Consider the following 23,446-nt stretch of genomic DNA (forward strand, 5'->3'; position numbering starts at 1 on the left):
TTATACATAATTATTAAATTACACAGTAGCACAGTGGGGGTATAAGAGAGCCATTGGGGGGCTGCATACTGTGTAGGGTGGGCATAATTATAGTGTGATAGTGGGGGCATAAGGGGGCATTATTTATACTATGTGGGGGTCACAAGGGGTATTATACTGTGTGGGGGTCACTAAAAGGCATTATACTGTGTTGGAGTACTAAAGGGGGACGTTATACTGTGGATGGGCACTAAAGGGGGCATTGTGTGGGCACACTTAGAGGACAAAATACTGTCCTTAAAGGGGTTATAATATGTTATATTATTAAAGATTATTATACTGTATGGGGCAGCTATGGGGGCATTATATTGTATGGGGGGCACTAAAGGGGCATTATAATGTGTGGGGCACTAAATGGGCATTATACTTTGTGGGGGACAATATACTGTGTGGGGGCACTCAGGGGATATTATATTGTGGGGGGCACTAAAAAGGGCATTATACTGTGGGGGGCATTATACTTTTTTATGGGAATTTTTTTATTTTGGGGTGAGGCGCTGAAAGAAAATGTTGTACAGGGAGCCATCTATTCTAAGGCCGGCCCTGCCTAGTACCATTGGTCATAACCACCCTTTGTTCTCACTGTATCACTGAGCCAGTTACTTACTAACTTACACACATTTTCCCCCAGTCCCACCCATCTCTTTTTATGTACCAACCTTTTACATGGCACAGTATCAATTGCTTTGTAAAAATTAATGACTCCCCACGGTCCAGCCTAGCACTTACGCTCTCATCGAAGCTAATCAGATTAGTTTAACATGATTGATCCGTCATAAACCCATGTGGATATGGAATTATACGCTTATTTTCATTGGAGTACTCCAGGATATCATCTTTTAGAGAACCTTCAAACATTTTACCCACAATAGAGGGAAACATACAGTCCTACAGCTTCCTGGCTCACTTTTTGACTCCTTCTTGAATATTGGCAATACATTTGCTATGCACCAGTCCTATGGAGCAGACCCAGTCATAATAGATAAATGGTATGTCTACCACTGTATCTTATGCTTTTAGAACATGGGTATGTATGCCATCTGGACATGATTTGTCTATTTTAATCTTTTTAAGACGGCACTGCACTTTTTCCTGTATTAGGCAGGTGACATATAATGGAGACTGTACGATATCCCTCTGCATTTAATTTTCTGTTGTGAAAACAGTGGAGATTTTTTTTTTTTTTTAAATTAGCTTTCTTCTCATTACCCTCCACAATTCCTCCCTCATTACTTTTAAAGGGGCGACATTTTCAGTTTTAATCGCTTTATTATTGATATACAGCAATTGAAGAACATTTCAGGTTTAGTTTTGAGTTTCCCTGTCGCCAGTTTGACTCCAATTATATGCATTTTTTATATAATTAATTTTTTTTCATTTCACCAGAGTAGTTTAATTGAATAAAAGCTCTGATGCGTTGCTATGGGCATGACAACATTACCTAGAGACAGACAGCAATGTAATACAAGTACACACATACACAGTGTCAATAATCCCACCATTATTCCTATTCATGGATGGCAACCCTGTTAACGGCAGAAAAAAGAAAAGCTGAGCTTTAGCATTTGTGTGATCGTCATAATGAAATGACACCACATCAAACTGAAGCTGAATCCCAGCACATGTGTAATTTGAATATTGCAGAACCACAAAACATGACCCCCGAAAAAAGGGCATGTCTCAGCAATCGAAAGGCACAAAGACAACTCAGAAACAGACAACAAGAACGGCCTGAATAAACGATTCAAAGACGTCAAAACCGCAATAATAGAAATGTTAGAGATCTCCGAGCTAGACAAAATGCTACGCTATAAGGCCTTAAACGACATACATGATGAAAATGCTGGTGCAAGACATTCATGTGGCACTCTTAGGGTATGTTCACAGGACCTATTTTCGGCCGTTTTTCGGGCCGTAAACGCCCGAAAAACGGCCGAAAAATAGGAAGCAGAATGCCACCAAACATCTGCCCATTGATTTCAATGGGAAAAACGGCGTTCTGTTCCGACGGGCCGTTTCTTTACGCGGCTGTTATGAAAAACGACCGCGTAAAAAAACGGCCGCGAAAAAGAAGTGCATGTCACTTCTTGGGACGTTTTTGGAGCTGTTTTTCAAAGACTCTATTGAAAACAGCTCCAAAAGCGGCCGTAAAAATGCAGCGAAAATTGCGGGTGGCTTAAAAAACTTCTGAAAATCAGGAGCTGTTTTCCCTTAAAAACAGCTCTGTATTTTCAGACGTTTTTGGGTTTGTGTGTGAACATACCCTTAATCAAATTTGTTAATTTTGTAATGCTAAGCACTTTCCAGGAGAAAGGCAAGTCATGTTGCCAACGACTCTTTTTGCACACGCTAACTGCATTTACGTCTGAAATTACGGAGCTGTTTTCAGGAGAAAACAGCTCCTGCATTTCAGACGTAATTGCTCGGACTCGCCTTTTGCGAGGCGTCAATTACGGCCATAATTTGGAGCTGTTCTTCATTGGAATCAATGAAAAACGGCTCAAATTACGTCTCAAGAAGTGTCCTGCACTTCTTTTGACGAGCCGTCTTTTTTACGCGTCATCGTTTGACAGCGACGCGTAAATGACAGGTCGTCGGCACAGTATGTCGGCAAACCCATTGAAATGAATGGGCAGATGTTTGCCGACCTATTGGAGCCGTATTTTCAGACGTAATTCGAGGCGTAAAACGCCTCGTTTACGTCTGAAAATAGGTTGTGTGAACCCAGCCTTACAAGGCCAGCAACTCTTCAACCATGCAGGGAGAGTTCACTACTCAATAGTGCCTCTAACCCCTCTACTCCCTCCACTACAGCAAGAGGTGAACTGAGTAGTAGATTATTTCAGCGTGGGTGTAGAGTGGGTTATGTTGCGCCAATAGAAAGAAGAGTATTGTGTAGGGGGGGTCTATCACTTTCTAGAGATCAGTATGTGGATACAGTCAGTATAATAGATATTAAAAAAATCTAAAAACACAAAAAAATACAAATCCTATGAAGCAACATGCGGAAGGGGTCCATGTCTCTTGCCCTGGAAGGATTATCATCCTGCAAATGCTTCTGCATTTTGTAATTTAATGTTTTATGAAAAATGAAAGAACTGACCAACAAGAGTTTTTTTTAGAGCTTATTGTATTTTGTGCACATTGGGCATACAGCTGGTAGAGTGGGGCAGTGATTGCATACAGGCAACAGAGTGGTGGCATACCCAGGGGACAGAATAGTGGCATACAGGATACAGTGAGTGATAGCGTGAGTGGCAGAGTGACAGCATATTAGGGGCAGACTTTTCTAGACGATGTTGTATTTTCACACAACGGGCTTTGTTGCTAGTAAAGTAGTTTATTGCTCATACATTATAAAAGAATAAAAATCTTACAGAAAATAATTAATTTATCAGGATCTTTATAGTGAGACATGAACAGTATAAAACAATAAATAAAAAAATCTATGCCAAAAAAATCACTTTTTTCTATACTCACGCAAAAATAAATACCATAACTTACACAGTCATTTTTTTCTACCCCTCAAACTGCACAGGAAAAAAAACATAAAACATGGCCTCATATAGCCACAGCAATGAAAAAAAAAAAAAAAGTTATGGCTGCTGAAAGGCAGAGAGGCAAAAGCAAAAAAATGTAGCTGGTCGTTAAATGGGTTTTCCCATAATCAATATTTATTAATATGGTGTTCACAGGGACAGCAAGGTAAGCCAGTTCTCGTGATCGGTGGAACCCCCACCGATCAGATATCCTGTGGATAGGTGATAAATATTGATTATGGTAAAACCCCTTGAAGGCTTTTTCAGGCCTGTTCAGTAAGGGGTTAAGGTCCTCCTGGGGAAAAAAATTTTATTCCGTAGTGGGAAACAAAAAATTCACTCATTTCACTCTGTGTTTGTGTGCACTGTATGCCCCAATGATCAACAAGAGAAGAAACACAAGTATTTCAAAATTTATACTGCTCCCTGTCCCAAAGATGGCAAATTTTTAAAGGTTTTTTCATCTCTAGTGTAGATGCTATTCAGTATCATAAAATAAACAGTTTCCAGATATAAAACTGTCAAACTCTCAAATGTATGGCAAAAGGACACTATTTTAGCTTTCTTCTCCTTACCCTCCACAATTCCTCCCTCATTACTTTTAAAGGGGCGACATTTTCAGTTTTAACCGTTTTATTATTGATATACAGCAATTGAAGAACATTTCAGGTTTAGTTTTGAGTTTCCCTGTCGCCAGTTTTACTCCAATTATATGCATTTTTTATATAATACATTTTTTTTCATTTCACCAGAGTAGTTTAATTGAATAAAAGCTCTGATGCGTTGCTATGGGCATGACAACATTACCTAGAGACAGACAGCAATGTAATACAAGTACACACATACACAGTGTCAATAATCCCACCATTATTCCTATTCATGGATGGCAACCCTGTTAACGGCAGAAAAAAGAAAAGCTGAGCTTTAGCATTTGTGTGATCGTCATAATGAAATGACACCACATCAAACTGAAGCTGAATCCCAGCGCATGTGTAATTTAAATATTGCAGAACCACAAAACATGACCCCCGAAAAAAGGGCATGTCTCAGCAATCGAAAGGCACAAAGACAACTCAGAAACAGACAACAAGAACGGCCTGAATAAACTATTCAAAGACGTCAAAACCGCAATAATAGAAATGTTAGAGATCTCCGAGCTAGACAAAATGCTACGCTATAAGGCCTTAAACGACATACATGATGAAAATGCTGTTGCAAGACATTCATGTGGCACTCTTAGGGTATGTTCGCACGACCGATTTTCGGCCGTTTTTCGGGCCGTAAACGCCCGAAAAACGGCCGAAAAATCGTAAGCAGAACGCCACCAAACATCTGCCCATTGATTTCAATGGGAAAAACGGCGTTCTGTTCCGACGGGCCGTTTCTTTACGCGGCTGTTATGAAAAACGACCGCGTAAAAAAACGGCAGCGAAAAAGAAGTGCATGTCACTTCTTGGGACGTTTTTGGAGCTGTTTTTCAAAGACTCTATTGAAAACAGCTCCAAAAACGGCCGTAAAAATGCAGCGAAAATTGCGGGTGGCTTAAAAAACTTCTGAAAATCAGGAGCTGTTTTCCCTTAAAAACAGCTCTGTATTTTCAGACGTTTTTGGGTTTGTGTGTGAACATACCCTTAATCAAATTTGTTAATTTTGTAATGCTAAGCACTTTCCAGGAGAAAGGCAAGTCATGTTGCCAACGACTCTTTTTGCACACGCTAACTGCATTTACGTCTGAAATTACGGAGCTGTTTTCAGGAGAAAACAGCTCCTGCATTTCAGACGTAATTGCTCGGACTCGCCTTTTGCGAGGCGTCAATTACGGCCGTAATTTGGAGCTGTTCTTCATTGGAATCAATGAAAAACGGCTCAAATTACGTCTCAAGAAGTGTCCTGCACTTCTTTTGACGAGCCGTCTTTTTTACGCGTCATCGTTTGACAGCGACGCGTAAATGACAGGTCGTCGGCACAGTATGTCGGCAAACCCATTGAAATGAATGGGCAGATGTTTGCCGACCTATTGGAGCCGTATTTTCAGACGTAATTCGAGGCGTAAAACGCCTCGTTTACGTCTGAAAATAGGTTGTGTGAACCCAGCCTTACAAGGCCAGCAACTCTTCAACCATGCAGGGAGAGTTCACTACTCAATAGTGCCTCTAACCCCTCTACTCCCTCCACTACAGCAAGAGGTGAACTGAGTAGTAGATTATTTCAGCGTGGGTGTAGAGTGGGTTATGTTGCGCCAATAGAAAGAAGAGTATTGTGTAGGGGGGGTCTATCACTTTCTAGAGATCAGTATAATAGATATTAAAAAAATCTAAAAACACAAAAAAATACAAATCCTATGAAGCAACATGCGGAAGGGGTCCATGTCTCTTGCCCTGGAAGGATTATCATCCTGCAAATGCTTCTGCATTTTGTAATTTAATGTTTTATGAAAAATGAAAGAACTGACCAACAAGAGTTTTTTTTAGAGCTTATTGTATTTTGTGCACATTGGGCATACAGCTGGTAGAGTGGGGCAGTGATTGCATACAGGCAACAGAGTGGTGGCATACCCAGGGGACAGAATAGTGGCATACAGGATACAGTGAGTGATAGCGTGAGTGGCAGAGTGACAGCATATTAGGGGCAGACTTTTCTAGACGATGTTGTATTTTCACACAACGGGCTTTGTTGCTAGTAAAGTAGTTTATTGCTCATACATTATAAAAGAATAAAAATCTTACAGAAAATAATTAATTTATCAGGATCTTTATAGTGAGACATGAACAGTATAAAACAATAAATAAAAAAATCTATGCCAAAAAAATCACTTTTTTCTATACTCACGCAAAAATAAATACCATAACTTACACAGTCATTTTTTTCTACCCCTCAAACTGCACAGGAAAAAAAACATAAAACATGGCCTCATATAGCCACAGCAATGAAAAAAAAAAAAAAAGTTATGGCTGCTGAAAGGCAGAGAGGCAAAAGCGAAAAAATTTAGCTGGTCGTTAAATGGGTTTTCCCATAATCAATATTTATTAATATGGTGTTCACAGGGACAGCAAGGTAAGCCAGTTCTCGTGATCGGTGGAACCCCCACCGATCAGATATCCTGTGGATAGGTGATAAATATTGATTATGGTAAAACCCCTTGAAGGCTTTTTCAGGCCTGTTCAGTAAGGGGTTAAGGTCCTCCTGGGGAAAATTTTTTGATTCCGTAGTGGGAAACAAAAATTTCACTCATTTCACTCTGTGTTTGTGTGCACTGTATGCCCCAATGATCAACAAGAGAAGAAACACAAGTATTCAAAAATTTATACTGCTCCCTGTCCCAAAGATGGCAAATTTTTAAAGGTTTTTTCATCTCTAGTGTAGATGCTATTCAGTATCATAAAATAAACAGTTTCCAGATATAAAACTGTCAAACTCTCAAATGTATGGCAAAAGGACACTATTTTGTTGTATATTTGTCTCACAGAAACTTAAAGAAAAATTATATATGTTTCTATTTTGGGTGTACATCCTTACAATTATCTAGGGCCTCATTCACACGACAGGTTTAATCGGCCATATGACAGACGTTTTTTTTTACGGCCGTCACATGGTTTTCATTAAAATTTATTAACCCCATTTCGGCTATTCACACGACCGTCATTTTGACATCCCATTTATGGGTCGTCAAAAAATAGGACATCTCTTACTTCGGCCCGTTCTGACGGCCACACGGCTCCTATACAAATAAATGGGGCTGTGTAAAAAAACGGCTTCCTGCCTCTCCCTATCCTTCTTTCCTCCTCCTCACAGTGACACGAAGTACATGTTTAAGGAGGTGGAGCGTTGTTTTAGTCGGCGGAGGTCCAGGCATAGCACCTGGACCACCATATATGGACAGTGACGTCAGGAGGCTCCTGGCCCTGGAGTCCCAGGACACAGCATCAGCTAGCGCTCTGTTCAGGGACTCCAGCACTGCTCCTGTCATCACTGTCCATATATGCAGGGCCGTATTTACCACTAGGCACTAGTGATGCAGTGCCTAGGGTGTCCAGCAGGGGAGAGCGGTTGGAGGTTCGTATTTTTTTTTAAGTTTATAACTTAACTCATGACCTGACCGGCCAGCGGTCAGGTCACTCACAGGGCAGGCAGGGTGTGCGCTTCACCAGTGCTCCTTAGTCTGTAAGACACGCCCACTGTTGAACATGAATGTTATACAGCCATTGTCCCGCTCCTGACAAATGTGTGTGCATGGCCAGCATGAGGTGATGCGGCCGGCACTGCACTAATGAGCGCCGGCACTGAAGACAGAGAACATGGTGGGCGAAATGAAAAACCCCCAGGTTCTCTGTCTTTAGGGCCGGCGCCACAACTCATTAGTGCAGCGCTGATCACATCATCTTATGCTGACTGCGCACTTGTCAGTAGCGGGGCAATGGCTGGAATACACAGCCGTAGCCCAGCTCTAACAGCAGAGATCAGAGAAACCTCTGACCTCCTCCGCTATTCTCCTGAATGCTGCGATCAAAGCCGACCGCAGCATTCAAGGGGAAAATGCAAAAGGGGATGCCCCTTGGATCGCGTCACAGGGACTGAGAGACATACCATATATGGGCAGACAGCCGAAGGTCCATTGAAGGACCCCAGGACTGTCTGACCATATTTTCTGTTGTTAGGGCATACTTAGGTATATAGATATATGCCTGTGTACTATCCGTACACAGGCTAATGTACTGGTATATAGATATATGCCAGTGCATTAAAGGGACATTCCGGTTACATGCACAGTGATGTCAGGGGATCCCTCCTGGACCGGAATGTGATGTCAGGGGCAACCCCAGAGCCGGTGACCCAGAGAAAAGCACTAGTATATGTTCTGCTCCGGGACTCTGGGGAAGCAATTGACATCAGTGTCCATATATGGACAGTGATGTCAGGGGCTTGCCCAGATCTGGAGTCCCGGAGCAGAGCCGCTTCTAGCACCCTGCCTGGGATTCCAGCTCTCCTCCTGACATCACTGTTCATACATGGACAGACATTGCTGTCCATAAGTGGACAGCGATGTCAGGGAATTTCAAAGATTCCCAGAGCAGAGCCTATACTAGCGCTCTGCCCAGAACTCCGCTCTGGGGAAGACCCTGACAAAACTGTCCATATATGGACAGCGATGTCAGGGATTTCCATAGAATCCCGGAGCAGAGCCTATGCTAGCGCTTTGCTTGGGACTCCGCTCTGGGGAAGACCCTGATATCGCGTGTCCATTCATGGACAGCGATATCAGGGATTTCACAGAGTACCGGAGCAGAGCCGATACTAGCGGCTCTGTGTCCCGCGGGCTGCAGATGACAGCCTCAGGGGCCGCTTGTGGCCCGCGGGCCACGTGCTTGAGACCCCTGCCATAGACAGTGACGTCAGGAGTATCCTGGCAATGGAGTCTCCGAGCAGAGCATCAGCTAGTACTCTGCCCAGGGACTCCATTAATGTGCATGACGTCACTGTCAATATATGGACAGTGAAATCAGGAGTTTCCCAGGGATGGAATCTCGGGGCAGAGCCTCTATTAACATTCTGCCCAGCGACTCCAACTCTGGGGAAGGCCCTATATGGACAGTTTCGCCAGGAGTCCGTCCCTGGACCGGAGTAACTGCAGCACTGCACTGCTCTTGACGTCACTGTCCATATATGGACAGTGACATCAGGAGGTTTCCCAGGGACAGGGTCCCAGGGAAGAGCCTCTACTACTGCTCCGCCTGGGGATTCCGACACTGGGAAAGCCCCTGACATCACTGTCCAAATATGGACAGTGACGGCAGGAACTTTCCCCAGACCGGAGTTCTGGAGCAGAGCATCTACTATCGCTCTGCCCGGGGCTGCACCTGCCATCACCATCCATATATGGGCAGTGACATCAGGAGTTTCCCATCACTCTAGGCTGGACAAAGGAAAAAGAAGTATAATAATTGTTTTGCTTTTCTTTGTGTTTACTTGTGTTTTTTTACAGGGTTGGTTGTTGGACTACTTCGGATTCAAAGGACTACTTAGAATACACAATTTTTTTATTTTCAATAAAATGGTTAACGAGGGTTGTCTGGGGGATTTTTATTTCAATAAAATATTTTTTCTACATGTCTGTTTTTTTTTCAACTATATTACTACTGCCTTAGTAATGGCCGCTGTCTGAATGACACCGTCTATTACTAAGGCGGGGCTTAGTCTTAGCTGGTGAAAGGCTAAAACTAACCCCCCATTATTACCCCGATACCTACTGCCACTTGGCATACTGGGAAGAACCGGGAACGATCCAGTACCCGACCATCTTTAGTGATGGTGATGGTTGGGTACTGGGACGGCCGCACGCTGGTCCTATTAGGTTGGAAAAGCCCAAAAACTGGCCTTCCCCACAATGGTAATGCTAGCCTGCAGCTGCTAAGTTTTATCTGACTGGTTATAAAAAATGGGGTGGGACCCCACGTGTTTTTTTTTAAAATAAATTAATAATTAGAAAAAACGATGTGTTGTACAACCCCATTTTTCATAACTGGCCAGATACAACATAGCAGCAGCAGGCTAGCATTATCAGGGTTGGAAGGGCCATGGTTTCTGGGCTATGCCAGCCTAGTAATACCATCCTATGGCCGCCCCAGAACCCTACCATCACTACAGATGGTCAGATATTGGACCATACCCAGGTCTTCCTGGGACCCCTGGTGGCGGTAGGTACCAGGTAATAATGGGGGGTTAGTGTAAGCCTTTTTACTGACTAACACTAAGCCCCACAGTAATGGATGCTGTGAATCAGATAGCGGTCATAACTAAGACAGTAGTAATAAAAAACACAGACATAGAAAGAAATATTTTATTGAAATAAAAAAAAACACACATCCCTCGTTAACCATTTTATTGAGAATAAAAGAACAGTCGTCATTGAAAAAGTCTTCGAATCCAAAGTAGGCCAACAACCAAACCTCCTCCCACAGTACCCCTGCCACTTTCTGTGCCCCTCCTGCCACCTTTTGTAGTCCCTGTCCAACACATAGTGGCTGCTACAGGGCCCACGGGATGAGGGGGTCTGTGTGGCCGCCGGCACGGCCTCCCATGCTCGATGGTGCCACTAACAGCCACTATGGCAGCTACAGAGGTAGCAACGCCACATTATAGGACGCAGATACTGTTGAACACTATGGCAGACTAGGGAGGTATCTCCCTGCTCTGCATTTTACTAGGCTATAGGCCAGGATCCCTGCGCAGGCCAGAGTGATGACGTCACTAGATCACGCCGACCTACGCAAGGATCGCGGCGGCATTGTGGAGGAGCTCCATTTGTCACGAGAATGAGGAATGGGTGTGTATAATTTTTTTGTTTTATTTATTTTAGGGGCACTATCTACAAGTGGAGGTGGAGGACTGTATTGCACAAGGGGGAGGTGGGGGCACAAAAGAAGGAGGTGGGGCACTGTCTACAAGGGGGAAGTTGGGCACACTATATACAAAGGGGGAGGTGGGGGCACTAAAGTAGGAGGTGGGGCACTGTCTACAAGAGGGAGGTGGGGGGGGCACAATCTACAAAGGGGGAGTTAGGGGCACTAAAGGAGGAGGTGGGGTTCTGTCTACAAGGGGGAAGTGGGGGGCGCTATCTACAAGGGGAAGGTAGGGGGCCCTGTCTACAAGGGGAAGGTGGGGGCTGTATGGCACTATCTACAAGGGGGAGGTGGGGGCACGATCTACAAGGAGGAGGTGGGGGCACTGTCTACAAGGGGGAGGTTGGGGGCGCTATCTACAAGGGGGAGGTGGCACTATCTACAAGGGGGAGGTGGGGGCGCTATCTACAAGGGGGAGGTGGGGGCACTATCTACAAGGGGGAGGTGGGGTACACTGTCTACAAGGGGAAAGTGGGGGGCACTATCTATGGGGGGGAGGTGGGGGGCACTAACTACAGGGGGAGGTGGGTGCGCTGTCTACAAGGGGGAGGTGAGGGGCTGTACATCCCTAACTAAAAGGGAGAGGTGGGGGATTATATGGCACTATCTACAAGGGGGAGTTGGGGGGCACTATCTACAAGGAAGAGGTTAGGCGCTGTCTACAAGGGGGAGGTGAGGGACTATATGGCACTATCGAAAAGGGGGAGGTGGGGGACTATATGGCACTATCGAAAAGGGGGAGGTGGGGGCTGTACAGCACTATCTAAAAGGGGGAGGTGGGGGACTATATGGCACTATCTACAAGGGGGAGGTGGGGGGCACTATCTACAAGGGGGAGGTAGGGGCACTGTCTACAAGGGGGTGGTGGGGGACACTGCCTACAAGGGGGAAGTGGGGGGCTGTTTTGCACAATCTACAAGAGGGAGGTGGAGGGCATTGTATACAAGGGGGAGGTGGGGGGCTGTGCAGCCCTATCTTAAAGGGGGAGGTGGGGGACTATATGGCACTATCTACAAGGGGGAGATGGGGGTGCTGTCTACAAGGGGGAGGTGGGGGGCGCTAGTTACAAGGGAGAGGTGGGGGTGCTCTCTACAAGGAAGAGGTGGGGACCCCTGTCTACAAGGGGGAGGAGAGAGGCTGTATGGCACTAAGACGGGAAGGTGGGGGGCTTTATGGCACTATCTACAAGGGGGAGGTGGTGGGTACTGTCTACAAGGGGGAGGTAGGGGTCTGCATGGCACTACCTACTAGGGGGAGATGGGGCACTATCTACAACGGGGAGGTGGGGGGCTGTATGGCACTATCTACAAGGAAGGTATGGGAAGCACTATCTACAGGGGAGGCTGTATGGCACTTTCTACAAGGGAAAGGTGGGGGCACTATCTACAAGGGGGTGTATGGCACTGTCTACAAGGGGAGGGGGGCACTATCTGCAGGGGGCACTGTCTGCAAGGAAGACTGTATGGCAGAATCTACATGGGAGGCTGTATGGCAGAATCTACAGGGGGCTGTATGGCAGAATATACAGTGGAGGTTGTATGGCAGTATCTAAAGGGGGCACTGCATGGCAGAATCTACAGGGGGCTGTATGGCAGAATTCACAAGGGGCTGTCTAAAGGGGGCACTATCTGCAAGGGGGGCTGTGTGTGGTGGGGAGGGGGGGCCCAGTCAAAAGTTTGCTATGGGGCCCAGTCTTTTCTAGTTACACCCCTGAAAGAGCCCCTTCCTCTGACTTCTGTCCCTCTCACCTAAAACAGTGGCCTGCCTCCTGCTGTCTACCCTGTCTCTGCTCCCTCGCAGAGCCCTGTCACCTTCTGAACCCTCCTTGGTTCTTCGTTCAACATCTGCAGTTGATGTCCGAATTGCCGAGAAATCAGCCAAAGCTGAAGTACACTGTTCTAAAGAAACCAATACTAAAGCAGAGTATTCAGACCAAGCTCTCTATACTCTGAAAGCGAGAGAAAATTGTGGCTGGGCAATTATGTGACCTTCCTGTGGGTGTTTTTAGTGGGTTCGGACCAAAAATAAAATGACAAATGAAATTCATCCAGTTTTAATACTGACAGCGAAAATCAGATGCAAAATGGGTAACAATCGGCCGTCAAAAATGGAAACACGACCTTGAATGGAACGGACAGGGATCGGATGCAAAACGGATTCAAAACGGCAGACAAAAACGGACCAAGACGGCCGTTTTTAACGGCCAACATCCGGATCCTATTGTGTAAATAGGGTCTAGAAAATGTACTTATTATAAATATTACACATAGTTCAATTACTTACTCATATTTTGGTCTGCCTCGGATAATTTCAAGATTTTTAAAAATACTCAGATTAGTGTAATTTTCTGGCCACCACTGAATCATTAAATAACCTGTAACAACAAAGGATGAGTATAGAGTAACTATATGAATATTTACCAAATTTACTATAGTCAGTGATAGATATCATGTGTGCTTGCCGGGTTTGATTGTTGTACTTAAAGAAGCTTTTGAGTTAGAAGAAAATCCTCAGGATAGTCCATCCATATCTGATTGGTTGGGGTCCGACTCTCGGCACCCCCTCCGATAAGCTGTTTTGATGGAGCGCTTATGTGAGCGCCGCTACCCCTATATTCCTTATCTGATCTGTAGTGTGCATCACCAACACGCTTGTAGCGGCGGTTAACCGTATTACAGCCTTCTATTTAAGTGACTGGTAGAAGGCTGTAATACTGTGAACCACCGCTACAAGTGTGTCAGCGATTCACAGTGCGAGCAGTGACCGGAATGAAGGGGAAGCAGTGCTCACATAAGCGCCGCAACACCTTCAAAACAGCTGATAGGACATACATTTTTTTCTAGATGGAAGAACACATTAATCATAAAAATAAAGTTTTTTTATGCAGTTTTTTTGGTGGGGTTTTATAGGAATTTTGTGATTAGTGGCATTATTTTCAAACTACACGTATGATATATATATTTTTCGTAATTTTCTTCATAGACTGCAATAGGCTTTTCAATGTACCTTAAAAATGGCAAAAAATACATATACAAAAGACAGTTGTTTTTGTAGGTGTTTTTACATGTCTTTTTAAACACAAAAAAAGAATTCTGAAATGCAAAGATACATTAATATTATTTCTTAGAATTAATCATTTATCAGGATATTTGATGTGCGTTTAGCAGTTTTTTTTAATTTATTGGAATACAACAGGTTAAACATTTTAGGGACTTGTGATATCTGAAATAAATTAAAAGAGTTATCTGGGGACCTAAAATAAAAAAATAAAAAAACAACGCAAAAGTGTGCAATCACCTTCATACATTTCTAAATACACTCTGCTGCACAAAGTCATAATTTCGCATTAATCACCGGACTTCTAGGTTATGTGTTAAGGATCTTCCAGGCACAGCTTCTGTGTATACGCCCATAGGTAATCAGTCTGCACCTGCTTCTATGTCTGTGAGACTGACTCCATCTTCCACCACTCAGGATGGCAGGTTTAGGAGTGGGAGAGCCTATCACAGCCTGGCCAGACGGAGCTAGCTCCCGCCCTCTGTCTATTTATACCTGCCTTTCCTGTTCCTCCTTGCTTGTGATTCTTCTGTTCGGTTTCCTAGCCCTGCTGCAGCTTCTGTACTATTTGACCCTGCTTCATATGACCCTGGCTTACTGACTACTCTCCTGCTCTGCGTTTGGTACCTCGTACACTCCTGGTTTGACTTGGCTTGATCACTACTCTCCTGCACTGCGTTTTGTACCTCGTACACTCCTGGTTTGACTCGGCTCGTTCACCACTCTTGTTGTTCACGGTGTTGCCGTGGGCAACTGCCCCATTTCCCTTTGCTTCTGTGTACCCTTGTCTGTTTGTTTGTCATGCACTTATTGAGCGTAGGGACCGTCGCCCAGTTGTACCCCGTCGCCTAGGGCGGGTCGTTGCAAGTAGGCAGGGACTGAGTGGCGGGTAGATTAGGGCTCACTTGTCTGTTTCCCTACCCCCATCATTACATAATCACAAGCCCTTTACCTGGTCTACCCTGGTCCCTCACACTACTATGGACCCCCTTGAGACCCTGGCTCAGGAAATGCAGGGTCTCTCCCTACAGGTCCAGGCCCTGGCTCAGAGGGTCAACCAGCCTGATGCTACCATGGTAGTGCCCCTCACCTCACCTCTTGAACCCCACCTCAAGTTGCCTGACCGGTTCTCAGGGGACCGGAAGACTTTTTTCTCCTTTCGGGAGAGTTGTAGGCTCTACTTTCGCTAAAAGCCCCACTCCTCAGGTTCTGAGAGCCAGCGGGTGGGTATAATTATGTCCCGGCTCCAGGAAGGGCCCCAAGAATGGGCCTTCTCCTTGGCCCCTGACGCCCCTGAACTTTACGTTGATCTTTTCTTTTCTGCTCTCGGACTCATTTATGACGAGACTGACAGGACTGCCTTTGCCTTTGCCGAGAGTAAGCTGGTGACCTTACGTCAGGGTAAGAGACCGGTGGAGGAGTATTGTTGTGACTTTAGGAAGTGGTGTGTAGCTTCTCGGTGGAATGACCCTGCCTTTAGGTGCCAGTTTAGGTTGGGTCTGTCGAACGCCCTGAAAGACCTGCTAGTTAGTTATCCCTCTTCTGACTCCCTAGACCAGGTTATGGCTTTAGCGGTACGACTTGACCGACGTCTCAGGGAACGACAACTTGAACGTTTTTGTGTTTTCCCCTCTGACTCCCCCATGATGCCTCCCGAGGTTCCGTTGCTTCGCTCTTCCACGGAAGACTCGGAGGTACCTATGCAACTCGGGGCCTCCGTGTCCCCCCGACAAAGTAGAGAGTTTCGCAGGAAGAATGGTCTCTGCTTCTATTGTGGGGATCACAAGCATCAAGTGAACACCTGTCCTAGGCCTAAGAATAAGCAGCCGGAAAACTTCCGTGCCTAAGTGATCATCGGGGAGGTCACTTGGGCGCACAGGTATTTCCCGTAAATATGAAACGTAATAAAATCTTGCTTCCCTTTCAGGTCTCTTTTGGTGGTAGGTCTGCTACCGGCAGTGCCTTCGTGGATTCAGGGTCTTCTGCTAATATCATGTCTGTGGAATTTGCTATGTCTCTAGCTATGCCTTTGTTTGATTTGCCTAAACCTGTCCCAGTAGTGGGTATCGACTCCACTCCTCTTGCTAATGCTTATTTTACACAGCATACCCCTATTTTTGAACTCCTTGTTGGCTCCATGCATTTGGAGCAGTGCTCTGTACTGTTGATGCAGGGATTATAGTCTGATTTGGTTTTAGGCCTTCCCTGGTTGCAGTTGCATAATCCCACGTTTGACTGGAATACTGGGGATCTTACCAAATGGGGTAATGAATGCTTGACGTGATGTTTTTCTGTTAATTCTATTTCTCCCCCTGAGGAGGTGAATACGCTACCTGAGTTTGTTCAGGACTTCGCTGATGTTTTCTCTAAGGAGGCCTCCGAGGTGTTACCTCCTCATAGAGAATACGATTGCGCCATCGATTTGGTACCAGGAGCTAAACTCCCTAAGGGTAGGATATTTAATCTCTCTTGTCCCGAACGTGAAGCCATGAGAGAGTATATCCAGGAATGCCTGGCCAAGGGTTACATTTGCCCCTATACTTCTCCGGTAGGTGCTGGCTTCTTCTTCGTAGGGAAGAAGGATGGTGGTCTTAGGCCATGCATTGACTACCGTAACTTGAATAAGGTCAATGTAAGGAACCAGTATACCCTTCCTTTGATTCCTGATCTCTTTAATCAGGTTCAGGGGGCCCAATGGTTCTCTAAGTTTGATCTACGGGGGGCGTATAACCTTATCCGCATCAAAGAGGGGGATGAGTGGAAAACTGCGTTTAACACGCCCGAAGGTCATTTCGAATACCTCGTCATGACCTTTGGGTTGTGTAATGCTCCCGCGGTCTTCCAGAATTTCATAAATGAGATTTTAAGAGATTACCTGGGGGTATTTCTTGTAGTGTACCTTGATGACATACTTGTGTTTTCTAAGGACTGGTCCTCCCACATTGAGCATATTAGGAAGGGGCTCCAGGTCCTTCGGGAAAACAAACTGTTTGCGAAGACCGAAAAATGTGTGTTTGGGGTGCAGGAGATACCATTTTTGGGTCAAATCCTCACTCCTCATGAATTCCGCATGGACCCTGCCAAGGTCCAGCTGTGGCGGAATGGGTCCAACCTGCCTCCCTGAAGGCGTTAAAGTGCTTCTTGGGGTTCGCTAATTATTACAGGAGATTTATTGCTAACTTCTCGGTCATCGCTAAGCCTCTTACGGACCTCACTCGCAAAGGTGCTGATCTCCTCCACTGGCCTCCTGAGGCTGTCCAGGCTTTTGAGGTCCTTAAGAAGTGCTTTATCTCGGCCCCGGTGCTGGTTCAGCCCAACCAAATGGAGCCATTTATCGTGGAGGTTGACGCGTCCGAGGTGGGAGTAGGGGCTGTCTTGTCCCAGGGTACCGGTTCCCTCACCCATCTCCGTTCCTGTGCCTACTTCTCCAGGAAGTTTTCGCCCACTGAGAGTAACTATGATATTGGCAACCGCGAACTCTTAGCCATTAAATGGGCATTTGAAGAGTGGCGCCACTTCCTGGAGGGGGCTAGGCACCAGGTAACGGTCCTTACCGACCACAAGAATCTGGTTTTCCTAGAATCTGCCCGGAGGCTAAACCCGAGACAAGCTCGATGGGCGTTATTTTTTACCAGATTCAACTTTTTGGTTACCTATAGGGCTGGGTCTAAAAATATTAAGGCTGATGCACTGTCGCGTAGTTTCATGGCCAGCCCTCCTTCGGAGGAAGATCCTGCTTGTATTTTGCCTCCAGGTATAATCATTTCCTCGATCGATTCTGATTTAGTCTCTGATATTGCTGCTGATCAAGGTTCAGCTCCCGGGAACCTTCCTGAGAACAAGCTGTTTGTTCCCCTGCAATTCCGGCTAAGGGTACTTAGGGAAAATCATGACTCCGCACTATCTGGTCATCCAGGCATCCTGGGTACCAAGCACCTCATTGCCAGAAACTATTGGTGGCCTGGGTTGCCTAAAGACGTTAAGGCCTACGTCGCCGCTTGTGAGGTTTGTGCTAGGTCCAAGACTCCCAGGTCCCGACCAGCGGGCTTACTACGTTCTTTGCCCATTCCCAAGAGACCTTGGACCCATATCTCCATGGATTTTATCACCGATTTGCCTCCATCTCAAGGCAAGTCGGTGGTGTGGGTTGTAGTAGACCGCTTCAGTAAGATGTGCCACTTTGTGCCCCTCAAGAAACTACCCAATGCTAAGACGTTAGCTACCTTGTTTGTCAAACACATCCTGCGTCTCCATGGGGTCCCTGTCAAAATTGTTTCTGACAGAGGGGTACAATTTGTTTCTTTGTTTTGGAGAGCCTTCTGTAAAAAGTTGGAGATTGATCTGTCCTTCTCCTCTGCCTTCCATCCTGAAACTAATGGCCAAACTGAGAGGACTAATCAGTCTCTAGAACAATATTTAAGGTGTTTTATCTCTGATTGTCAATATGATTGGGTCTCATTCATTCCCCTCGCCGAATTTTCCCTTAATAACCGGCTCAGTAACTCGTCAGGGGTCTCCCCCTTTTTCTGTAATTTTGGGTTTAATCCACAGTTCTCCTCCGTTTCACCTTGTAGTTCCAACAATCCCGAGGTAGAGGTCGTTCATCGGGAACTGTGCACAGTCTGGGCCCAGGTTCAGAAGAACCTAGAGGCGTCCCGGAGCATACAAAAAACTCAGGCAGATAGAAGACGTTCTGCTAACCCCTTGTTTATGGTCGGGGATCTGGTGTGGCTATCGTCTAAGAACTTGCGCCTTAAAGTCCAAGAAGTTTGCTCCCCGGTTTATAGGGCCGTACAAGGTCATTGAAGTCCTCAATCCTGTCTCCTTCCGACTGGAGTTGCCCCCATCTTTTCGAGTACACGACGTGTTTCATGCCTCCCTCCTTAAATGCTGCTCCCCGTCCTTGGCTCCCTCGAGGAAACCTCCTGTCCCCGTTTTCACCCCTGAAGGGGTAGAATTAGAGGTGGCCAAGATTGTGAACAGCAAGATGGTCCAAGGTTCCCTCCAGTACCTAGTCCATTGGAGAGGATACGGGCCGGAGGAGAGGACTTGGGTACCCGCCCGGGATGTTCACGCTGGGGTATTGGTCAGGAGGTTCCACCTTCGTTTCCCCAATAAACCAGGTCCATCTAGAAAGGGTCCTATGACCCCTCATAAAAGGGGGGGTACTGTTAAGGATCTGCCAGGCACAGCTTCTGTGTATACGCCCATAGGTAATCAGTCTGCACCTACTTCTATGTCTGTGAGACTGACTCGATCTTCCACCACTCAGGATGGCAGGCTTAGGAGTGGGAGAGCCTATCACAGCCTGGCCAGACGGAGCTAGCTCCCGCCCTCTGTCTATTTATACCTGCCTTTCCTGTTCCTCCTTGCTTGTGATTCTTCTGTTCGGTTTCCTAGCCCTGCTGCAGCTTCTGTACTATTTGACCCTGCTTCATATGACCCTGGCTTACTGACTACTCTCCTGCTCTGCGTTTGGTACCTCGTACACTCCTGGTTTGACTCGGCTTGTTCACTACTCTCCTGCTCTGCGTTTTGTACCTCGTACACTCCTGGTTTGACTCGGCTCGTTCACCACTCTTGTTGTTCACGGTGTTGCCGTGGGCAACTGCCCCATTTCCCTTTGCTTCTGTGTACCCTTGTCTGTTTGTCTGTCGTGCACTTATTGAGCGTAGGGACCATCGCCAAGTTGTACCCCGTCGCCTAGGGCGGGTCGTTGCAAGTAGGCAGGGACTGAGTGGCGGGTAGATTAGGGCTCACTTGTCTGTTTCCCTACCCCCATCATTACATTATGCTAGTCCCACTCACAATATTCTGGGTATTAGCAGGGACTTGCAATCTTAGCGCACTCTGAATACTACACATCCCGTCATCCCCTTCTTTCCCCTCAGCTCCTCTGTCCCCGCCCACACCTCTGTTACAAATCGGCGCACAGCATGAATGAAAACGATATTAGTAAGTCTCCTAATTTTTTGTTATAAGATGATTGGCAAAACATTTTCTGGTGCTTGATAACCTCTTGAAATAGGTTTTATTAGAATACATGTGCCGAATATAAAATATTAGTGCCATGTAGTTCCCACCTGAAAATAATGCCATAAAAATAGTGTCCCAAAAAATAATATTGCAATGTAGGTAGTGCCCTTAAAAATAATGGCATCCATATAGGGTGTTACAAAAATAGTTCCTCACACAATGCCCCATAAATAGTGCTACACATAGTGTCCCCTAAAATAGTGCCACACATATAGGAGGATCCAAAATGGTGCCATACAAACAGTGTGTCTTTGAAAATAGTGCTATATATAAAGCACTCCTGAAAGTATTACTATATATCCAGTGCCCCTAAAAATTGTGCTATTTAGTTATAAATATCCTCACCTGTCCCTGCTCTCACAGTGCATCCAGCGACACAGGACTCTTCTGACCTATGCTGTCTGGAAACGCAGGCATAATGACATCAACACACCGGTCTGTGTCAGACAGGGGCGGCCACCAAGGAATATTGTGACAAGGATCCTAGAGCTCCCTTGTACCCACTGGCGCAAGTTTGTTTATTCAATTGCATTCACGTTCTGAAGACACAGATACAATTGAATCCAACTGGGTTGTCCTCTGTTCTGAGATCTATCTGCTAATTTAACAACCTGTTCAGCAGAACTAGAGTGAATCCCATGAATACAAACACACACTGACACACTTCACAGACACTACACTATACACATGCATACTTCATACACGAACATTACACTACATACACACTACATTTTATATATGTATATATATATATATATATATATATATAATATTGAACTTCTTGTTCTGTAACTGACCTGTTATTTCTCGAATACTTTTTAAGATGTTCAGTTTTGATGGATCCATTGCCGATGCATTTGTGTACCTGTCTCTAAAACATGTAAATTAAAATTTTAGTTATTGTGTATGAATTATTTTGAATAAAATCGAAAGCATGCTTGAAGGATCATTCGTTAATACAATATGGACCATACCAGAACAAAAATCAGCAGGTTAAATGATTTGTTCCAACAGGGCACATGAATGTCATAGAAAGGGACCCCCCTCTTTATCTACGCCTCGCAGCATAACGATATACCGTATTACATGGTTAGCCATTCAGTTGGGTGTCATTAACCCCATAATACCGAAGGGATTTTAAACCTTAATGACCAAGCAATTTTTTACGTTTTTCCATCGTCGCATTCAAAGAGCTGTAACTTTTTATTTTGCTACGATTGCGGCCATACCATGTTTGTATAGTTTTTTTGATGTTTTACTAGTTTTACACAGTAAAAACACTTTTTTTTCAAAATGATTTGCTTTTGTGTCGCCATCTTTTAACCCCACCCCGCCGCAGCCCTTTTTCAGATTTTCATTTTAATTTTTTCCTCCCCACCTTCCAAAAGCCATAACGTCTTTATTTTTCCGTCGATATAGTACTATGAGGGCTTGATTTTTGCGGGACGAGTTGTCGTTTTTTGTAGCACCATTTATTTTGCCATATAATGTACTAGGAAACGGGAAAAAAATTATTTGCCGGGTAGAAAATGAAAAAAAAACAGCGATTCCATGTTTTTTTGCGTGCTGTTTTTACGGTCTTCACTGTGCAATTAAAACAACATGTTAAATTTATTCTGTGGGTCAATCCAATTACGACGATACCAAATATATATAGTATTTTTTATATTTTACTACTTTTACAAGTAAAAACCTAAGTGTAAATAAGAAAATGTATTTTTTGTGGCCAAATTCCGAGAGCCATAACTTTTTTATTTTTCCGTCGATTAAGTGGTATGAGGGCTTATTTTTTGCGGGATAAGCTGTAGTTTTTAATAATACTATTTTTGTGTACATGCGATGTTTGGATCACTTTTTATTTAATTTTTTGTGGGAGATTAGGTGACCAAAAAATAGAGATTCTAGCGTTTACAAATTATTATTTTTTACGGCGTTCACCGTGCGGCTTAAATAATGATATATTGTAATAGTTCAGACTTTTACAGACGCGGTGGTACCAATTATGTTTATTTATTTATTTTTTTACTATGCTCTAGGGGGAAAATGGGAAAAGTTTTTTTTTTTTAACTTGTAATTGTTAATTAATAGGTGCACAAAGATGGCGGACCTGGGGGCCTTCATTGGGCCCCCAGGCAGCCATAGCAGCCATCGCCCCCCCGCGATTACATGGCGGGGGGGCGATGAGCTGTTACAGGGGGTCGCCCCCCTCTTTCTAATGATTTAAATGCGACACAGGTACAATTATAGTGCAGGAGGAGGGGGCGCTGGCGCCCCCCTCTAAGCTGCGCCCGGGGCACATGCCCCGCCTGCCCCCCCCTAGGATACCCCCCTGATTTATGAATACATTTACTTCTGGGTGTTACACAGTCTGACACTATCAAAAATGTGCTGACAGTGTCAGAGTGTGACAACTAGGTGTCACTGTTCCTATTGTCAATTTATTCATACTTTTACAGTAGGAATAAAAGAGAAACGGCACAACGCAAAGTTGTAACAAAAGGTGCTCCAAAATGTTAATTAATGGGGAATACAATTATATACTAAAACAAAAGTGACAAGAGAGCTGACAGGTCCTAGTAAAAGGCTATGTACACCTTTGAATGTAATTTTTTTTTTAAATAAATCAATGTGTTTCTACTTGACTTTTATTATTTTTTTCTTTTACTTTTTATGATACAGCTTCTATATATACTGAATACATATAAGCTGTTTAGTTCTCTCTCAGTCAAATATGTCAGTTCAGCTGACATACAGGATACAGCTAATATTGATCACATCTAAGTAAAAAAGTGTACATATCCTTTAAGTACTATATTGTGGGGGTGCCAGCAGCTTCCCCTGGCAATAGCTTATTGCTGCGGTTTCCAGCAGAATAAAAGGAAATTGACTTGACAACCACTTTAACATATGATATAATTTACAAGATATTTGCTAATAGTAAATTTTGGTAAAGCTATTACAGTACCTTTTCTCATACCTAAAGAAATTATCAGTAGATTTTATGGCCTGAGCTTGAGATATATTAAGATATATTGACTATAATAACAGCGGTTGCTGAGCCAGCTTCTTTTTGGGAGACTTAAAAATGATCCCCAATTATGGAGCATGTTCAGCTGCATTTTTCCCTGTATATATTTACATGTATATTACGTGTATATTACATGTAAATTATGCTGAAAATCAGCTGGCGGATTTGGTCACAAATCACATATCAGACGTGCAGATTTTACAGTGTATTTCACCCTTCTCATTAAGGGCATGACCACACGTGGCGGATTTCCTCCGCAACTGTCCGCATCAATGCCGCACCTAATCCGGGTTGCGGATTACGGCTGCGGATCTGCCCAAAATGTGCAGTAAATTGATGCGGACTAGCTG

At 44.7% G+C, this 23,446-nt stretch overlaps 1 protein-coding gene across 3 annotated transcripts in view; it reads right to left on the reverse strand.

The window, feature by feature from the left end:
- Positions 1-23,446, reverse strand: part of LOC142651860 (epidermal growth factor receptor-like) — a 284,853-nt gene that overhangs the window by 39,434 nt on the left and 221,973 nt on the right. For all 3 annotated transcript variants that reach the window (XR_012847722.1, XM_075827065.1, XM_075827066.1), the window contains 2 exons: positions 20,866-20,939; positions 13,259-13,349 (listed from right to left, as the gene is read on the reverse strand). Coding sequence is in view for 2 of the 3 variants with exons in the window: in XM_075827065.1 (XP_075683180.1) it covers positions 13,259-13,349; positions 20,866-20,939 (165 nt within the window). In the remaining variant the exon portion in view is untranslated. The remainder of the gene's footprint in view (positions 1-13,258; positions 13,350-20,865; positions 20,940-23,446) is intronic.

Source organism: Rhinoderma darwinii, chromosome 5, assembly GCF_050947455.1.
Source record: "Rhinoderma darwinii isolate aRhiDar2 chromosome 5, aRhiDar2.hap1, whole genome shotgun sequence".
NCBI classification, from domain to species: Eukaryota; Metazoa; Chordata; class Amphibia; order Anura; family Rhinodermatidae; genus Rhinoderma; species Rhinoderma darwinii.